Source organism: Lagenorhynchus albirostris, chromosome 2 (assembly GCF_949774975.1).
Source record: "Lagenorhynchus albirostris chromosome 2, mLagAlb1.1, whole genome shotgun sequence".
NCBI lineage: Eukaryota > Metazoa > Chordata > Mammalia > Artiodactyla > Delphinidae > Lagenorhynchus > Lagenorhynchus albirostris.
The window spans coordinates 62579381-62586692 of record NC_083096.1 but is presented as its reverse complement, the minus strand read 5'-3'; the positions used below and the strand labels follow the sequence as shown (position 1 = coordinate 62586692).

At 41.2% G+C, this 7312-nt stretch overlaps 1 protein-coding gene across 1 annotated transcript in view; it reads right to left on the bottom strand.

Moving 5' to 3' along the window:
- Window positions 1-200: 200 nt before the first annotated feature.
- Window positions 201-7312, bottom strand: part of FAM78B (family with sequence similarity 78 member B) — a 91863-nt gene continuing 84751 nt past the window's right edge. The window contains exon 2 of the mRNA XM_060142218.1: window positions 201-929. Coding sequence (XP_059998201.1) covers window positions 407-929 — 523 coding nt within the window. The 3' untranslated portion in view covers window positions 201-406. The remainder of the gene's footprint in view (window positions 930-7312) is intronic.

Below are 7312 nucleotides of genomic sequence, written 5' to 3'. Positions count from 1 at the left end.
AACACCTGGTGTGGATGTTTTCACTCCCACTTCTAATTGGTTGGGAAGCAGCATTTGCCACAGGCACTGTTTACTTTTGTTTCCATCCCCTGCATCTCACAGGAAAGAAATGGTCAATAGTTCAAAGAATCATCCTGGTCAGCTCCAAAATATGGCTACTTGCATGGTAATCACAGCAAGTCTGTCAAATCAGTGATTTCTTTATTCCTAAAAGGAAGGGATTTTTCCTAAGGATTATGGTTGTACCACCCAAGGAGCAGCTCTACTCTTCACAAGTGGCTGCAAAGGCTGGCAAACCACGAGGTCTGCTTTGGCTCAGAAACTCAGTTTGGCTCCTGCCACCCCTGGCAACCTCACTGTGTGTCTCAGTGGCGTGTGCTCCACACACAGTCAGGCCAGTCTGCTTCTACTTAGGAGGGATCACAACCAGAGGTGGCCCCCGCTTGGGCCTCCACATGAGGACCTGGGCATCGTTGGCATTGGGTTTCACTAGTGCGTTGGGGGGGATAGGTTCCATCCGGCTCAGGATCCGGGGCTGCTCCTGCTGAGTCCTGCCCACCAGCCGGGCCCGTTGCCCCAAGAGCTGAAGAGGGTCCACCTCAATGTCCACCCTCATCCTCCACTTGATCGTCTGCAGAATGATCTTCTCTTTCGTGGTGGTGTTCATGGCCACCAGCCAGGTAGTGAAACTTTGGTCCCTCTTGATCCTTGTGAGCAGTGGCACATTGCTGTCACTCACTGGCACTGCCCATGTCACACTGGGGTAGAAATTGTCATTCATGCTGACGGAGAACCTGGAGATCTTGTTGGTGGGGCCAACCAGGGTCACAGTTTCTGTGGTGTTCCCGTACCAAGGGTAGCTCACCCCATCTGAGTCACTGATGGCTTTTACTCTCCCTTCCCTCAAGTCAGGCAGTTCCCAGCTTGACCTGGCAAAGCAGAAGAGATGCACAAGAAAAGAAGAGGCTGAATGAATTTTTCAAAAGCTGGAGAGATGCCCACCACTTACTATCACAGTCAACTTGGGCAAAATGGGAGGTTCAGAGGGGAATTCAGGTCAAAAAGTTCTATGCTGTGCTGTTTCGGGATTAAATGAGAACAAATCAAAAATAAAAAAGCAATACCAGAACAAGTTAAATTAAGCCATAGCTGGTCCAACTGGAAGCAAAGAGCTCAAAGAAGCATTTATGAGACCCACAAAGAGGCATCAATTAGCTGGAATGGTGCAATGAGGCAACAATTAGCTGGAATGGTGCAATTGTAATGAACTACCTAGAGGCATTCGATTGCAAAAACCACTTTTTCAGGAAGTATCCGTCTCTAAGGTTTGTTAAGAAAAGGTGGTGGTTGAAATCTGACATACTTGGAAGGAAGTATCAGGTGGAAAGGAGGGCAAAGGGAGGTAAGGTTAAAGGTTATACTGATTTCCTAGGAAATCAAAGTAGTAGAATTTCTACTGAAAAAAGAAAGTTGTTTAAATTCTAGTCATTGGCCAATCCAGCATTTAGAAAACAGACATAGAAACTGATAACACAGGAGATAATGGTCACCTTTGGGAAAACACTTCAATTTGCAAGTTGTGCCATAGGCTGGCATACATAGTCTCTACTATGTTGTTCTCCCATCAACTTTAAGTCCAGCCTGGAAGTCTAATTGCTTAGTTTAGCAAACTTGCCATTCTGGGTGCTTTGTTACTCCTGGCTGCTCCCAACCTTGAACAGAGGGAAGGAGGAGGATATGTGCCCTACTCTTAGCCCATGTGTCTCCCCCAGTGCTATGGACTACTCATCATCATCATCATAGCTGATACTTACTGAATGCTTGCACTATTCCGACCACCGTGCTGAGTACTTTAATTATGTCATCTCAGTTAATGCTCAAAATATCCCACAAAATAAATACATTTTTATTTCCATTTACACATGAGAGGGTGGAGGCTTAAAGATGTTAAGGTACATGCCAAGCGTTCTACAGATTGTAAGACGTGGAGCTTGGAGTTGTCTGACTCCAAAGTCTATGTTTTTGACCACTGTGCTACACTGCCTTCTGAAGTGTCCTCACATGATGCTGGAGGAAGCCAGAGTGGAGGGCATTCAGGCTATCCAGTGGGCTAGCAGCTCCCAGAGCTGCCATGGGAAGATGGACTGGGTCCTCCTAGGGGCAGACGTTTAGTCAGCAGAACCTGGCTATGCTTCCTCCATAAATCCTTTCCTGGGACCAAGAATGACTCTCAGCAGTGTTGCATGAGAATTTAATAATTAAGGAAAGAAATGAGACTGTCCACTCATCAGCTAAGAGGGGGAAGTCTTGTTCGAAATGAAGTTCTTCTCTTAGGAAGTGATAGAATATCCTACGACTTTACTTTTTCTTTTTAAATATTTTTATTGAAATATAGTTGAACAAAATATGTTACATGTGTGTAATATAATGATTCACAATTTTTAAAGCTTATACTCCATTTAGTTATTATAAAAATATTGGCCATATTCCCTGTGTTGTACAATATATCCTTGTAGCTTATTTTATTATTTATTTATTCAGTTATTTTTTAGCATCTTTATTGGAGTATAATTGCTTTACAATGACGTGTTAGTTTCTGCTTTATAACAAAGTGAATCAGCTATACATATACATATATCCCCATATCTCCTCCATCTTGCATCTCCCTCCCACTCTCCTTATCCCACCCCTCTAGGTGGTCACAAAGCACTGAGCTGACCTCCCTGTGCTATGCGGTTGCTTCCCAGTAGCTATCTATTTTACATTTGGTAGTGTATATATGTCCATGCCACTCTCTCACTTCGTCCCAGCTTACCCTTCCCCCTCTCCGTGTCCTCAAGTCCATTCTTTATGTCTGCATCTTTATTCCTGTCCTGCCGCTAGGTTCATCGGGACCGTAGTTTTTAGATTCCACATATATGTGTTAGCATATGGTATTTGTTTTTCTCTTTCTGACTTACTTCACTCTGTGTGACAGACTCTAGGTCCATCCACCTCACTACAAATGACTACATTTCATTTCTTTTTATGGCTCAGTAATATTCCATTGTATATATGTGCCACATCTTCTTTATTCATTCATCTGTTGATGGGCATTTAGGTTGCTTCCATGTCCTAGCTATTGTAAATAGAGTTGCAATGAACATAGTGGTACATGACTCTTTTTAAATTATGGTTTTCTCAGGGTATATGCCCAGTAGTGGGATTGCTAGGTCGTACGGTAGTTCTATTTGTAGCTTTTTAAGGAACCTCCATACTGTTCTCCATAGTGGCTGCATCAATTTACATTCCCACCAACAGTGCAAGAGGGTTCCCTTTTCTCCATGCCCTCTCCAGCACGTATTGTCTGTAGATTTTTTTAAAAAATAAATCTATTTATTTCTTTATTTATTTTTGGCTGTGCTGGGTCTTTGTTGCTGCGCTAGGGCTTTCTCTAGTTGCAGTGAGCGGGGGCTACTCTGTTGCGCTGCGCGGGATTCTCATTGCGGTGTCTTCTCTTGTTGCGGAGCATGGGCTCTAGGCATGCAGGCTTCAGTAGCTGTGGCTCATGGGCTCTAGAGTGCAGGCTCAGTAGTTGTGGAACATGGGCTTAGTTGCTCTGTGGCATGTGGGATCTTCCATGTCCAGGGCTCGAACCCGTGTCCCCTGCATTGGCAGGTGGGTTCCCAACCACTGCACCACCAGGGAAACCCCTGTAGATTTTTTGATAATGGCCATTCTGACTGGTGTGAGGTGATACCTCGTAGTTTTGATTTGCATTTCTCTAACAATTAGTGATGTTGAGCATCCTTTCATGTGTTTGTTGGCAATCTGTATATCTTCTCTGGAGAAATGTCTATTTAGGTCTTCTGCCCATGTTTGCATTGGGTTGTTTTTTTGATATGGAGCTGCATGAGCTGCTTGTAAATTTTGGAGATTAATCCCTTGTCAGTTGCTTCATTTGCAAATATTTTCTCTCTTTCTGAGGATTGTCTTTTCATCTTGTTTATGGTTTCCTTTGCTGTGCAAAAGCTTTTAAGTTTCATTAGGTCCCATTTGTTTAATTTTGTTTTTATTTCCATTCCTCTAGGAGGTGGGTCAAAAAGGACCTTGCAGTGATTTATATCATAGAGTGTTCTGCCTATGTTTTCCTCTAAGAGTTTTATAATGTCTGGCCTTACCTTTAAATCTTTAATCCATTTTGAGTTTAGTTTTGTGTATGGTGTTAGGAAGTGTTCTAATTTACTTCTTTTACATGTAGCTGTCCAGTTTTCCCAACACAACTTATTCAAGAGGCTGTCTTTCCTCCACTGAATATTCTTGCCTCCATTATGAAAATAAGGTGACCATATGTGCTTGGGTTTATCTCTGGTTTTCCTATCCTGTTCAATTAATCTATATTTCTGTTTCTGGGCCAGTACCATACTGTCTTGGTTACTGTAGCTTTGAAGTATAGTCTGAAGTCAGGGAGCCTGATTCCTCCAGCTCCATTTTTCTTTCTCAAGATTGCTTTGGCTATTTGGGGTCTTTTGTGTTTCCATACAAATTGTAAAATTTTTTGTTCTAGGTCTGTGAAAAATGCCATTGGTAGTTTGATAGGGATTGCATTGAATCTGTAGATTGCTTTGGGTTGTATAGTCATTTTCACAATGTTGATTCTTCCTGTCCAAGAACATAGTATATCTCTCCATCTGTTTGTATCATCTTTACTTTCTCTCATCAGTGTCTTATAGTTTTCTGCATACAGGTCTTTTGTCTCCTTAGGTAGGTTTATTCCTAGGTATTTTATTCTTTTTGTTGCAATGGTAAATGGGAGTGTTTCCTTAATTTCTCTTTCAGATTTTTCATCATTAGTGTATAGGAATGCAAGAGATTTCTGTGCATTAATTTTGTATCCTGCTACACTACCAAATTCACTGATTAGCTCTAGTAGCTCTCTGGTAGCATCTTTAGGATTCTCTATGTATAGTATCATGTCATCTGCAAACAGTGAAAGCTTTACTTCTTCTTTTCTGATTTGGATTCCTTTTATTTCTTTTTCTTTTCTGATTTCTGTGGCTAAAACTTCTAAAACGTTGTTGAATAATAGTGGTGAGAGTGGGCACTCTTGTCTTTTCCCTGATCTTAGAGGAAATGGTTTCAGTTTTTCACCATTGAGAACGATGTTGGCTGTGGGTTTGTCATATATGGCCTTTATTTTGTTGAGGTAGGTTCCCCCTATGCCCACATTCTGGAGAGTTTTTCTCATAAATGGGTGTTGAATTTTGTTGAAAGCTTTTCTGCATCTGTTGAGATTATCATATAGTTTTTATCCTTCTATTTGTTAATATGGTATATTACATTGATTGATTGCATATATTGAAGAATCCTTGCATTACTGGGATATACCCCACTTGATCATGGTGTATGATCCTTTTAATGTGCTGTTGGATTCTGTTTGCTATGGTTTTGTTGAGGATTTTTGCATCTATGTTCTTCAGTGATATATGCCTGTAGTTTTCTTTTTTTGTGACATCTTTGTCTGGTTTTGGTATCAGGGTGATGGTGGTCTTGTAGAATGAATTTGGGAGTGTTCCTCCCTCTGCTATATTTTGGAAGAGTTTGAGAAGGATGGGTGTTAGCTCTTCTCTAAATGTTTGATAGAATTCACCTGTGAAGCCATCTGGTCCTGGGCTTTTGTTGGGAGATTTTTAATCACAGTTTCAATTTCAGTGCTTGTGATTGGTCTGTTCATATTTTCTGTTTCTTCCTGGTTCAGTCTTGGAAGGTTGTACTTTTCTAAGAATTTCTCCATTTCTTCCAGGTGGTCCATTTTATTGGCATATAGTTGTTTGTAGTAATCTCTCATGATCCTTTGTATTTCTGCAGTGTCAGTTGTTACTTCTTTTTCATTTCTAATTCTATTGATTTGAGTCTTCTCCCTTCTTTTCTTTTCTTTTCTTTTTTTTTTTTTTTTTTGTGGTACGCGGGCCTCTCACTGTTGTGGCCTCTCCCGTTGCGGAGCACAGGCTCCGGACGCGCAGGCTCAGTGGCCATGGCTCACGGGCCTAGCCGCCCGCGACATATGGGATCTTCCCGGGCCGGGGCATGAACCTGTGTCCCCTGTTTCGGCAGGAGGACTCTCAACCACTGTGCCACCAGGGAAGCCCCTCCCTTCTTTTCTTGATGAGTCTGGCTAATTGTTTATCAATTTTGTTTATCTTCTCAAAGAACCAGCGTTTAGTTTTATTGATCTTTGCTACTGTTTCCTTCATTTCCTTTTCATTTATTTCTGACCTGAGCTTTATGATTTCTTTCCTTCTGCTAACTTTGGGGTGTTTTAATTCTTCTTTCTCTAATTTCTTTAGGTGTAAGGTTAGGTTGTTTATTTGAGATGTTTCTTGTTTCTTAAGGTAGGATTTTTTTTTATAACGTTCCCTCTTTGAATGGCTTTTACTGCATCCCATAGGTTTTGGGTTGTCATGTTTTGTCATTTGTTTATAGGTACTTTTTGATTTCCTCTTTGACTTCTTCAGTGATCTCTTATTATTTCTTTCATAGACTTGATTGACTATTTCTTTTCCCATGTTAGGGAAGTTTTCAACTATAATCTCTTCAAATATTTTCTCAGATCCTTTCTTTTTCTCTTCTTCTCCTGGGATTCCTATAATTCAAATGTTGGTGCATTTAATGTTGTCCCAGAGGTCTCTGAGACTGTCCTCAGTTCTTTTTGTTCTTTTTTCCTCTATTCTGCTCTGTGGTAGTTATTTCCACTATTTTGTCTTCCAGGTCACTTATCCTTTCTTCTGCCTCAGTTATTCTCCTATTGATTCCTTCTAGAGAATTTGTAACTTCATTTATTGTGTTGTTCATCATTGTTTGTTTGCTCTTTAGTTCTTCTAGGTCCTTGTTAAACGTTTCTTGTATTTTCTCCATTCTATTTCCAAGATTTTGGAGCATCTTTACTATCATTACTCTGAATTCTTTTTCAGGTAGACTGCCTACTTCCTCTTCATTTGTTTGGTCTGATGGGTTTTTACCTTGCTCCTTCATCTGCTACATATTTCTGTTTTCCCATTGTGCTCAACTCACTGTGTTTGGGATCTCCTTTTCACAGGCTACAGGTTCGTAGTTCCTGTTGTTTTTGGTGTCTGTCCCCAGTGGCTAAGGTTGGTTCAGTGGGTTGTGTAGGCTTTCTGGTGAAGGGGACTGCTGCCTGTGTTCTGGTGGATGAGGCTGGATTTTGTCTTTCTGGTGGGCAGGATTGCGTCCAGTGGTGTGTTTTGGGGTGTCTGTTACCTTATTATGATTTCAGGCAGCCTCTCTGCTAATGGGTGGGGTTATGTTCCTGTCT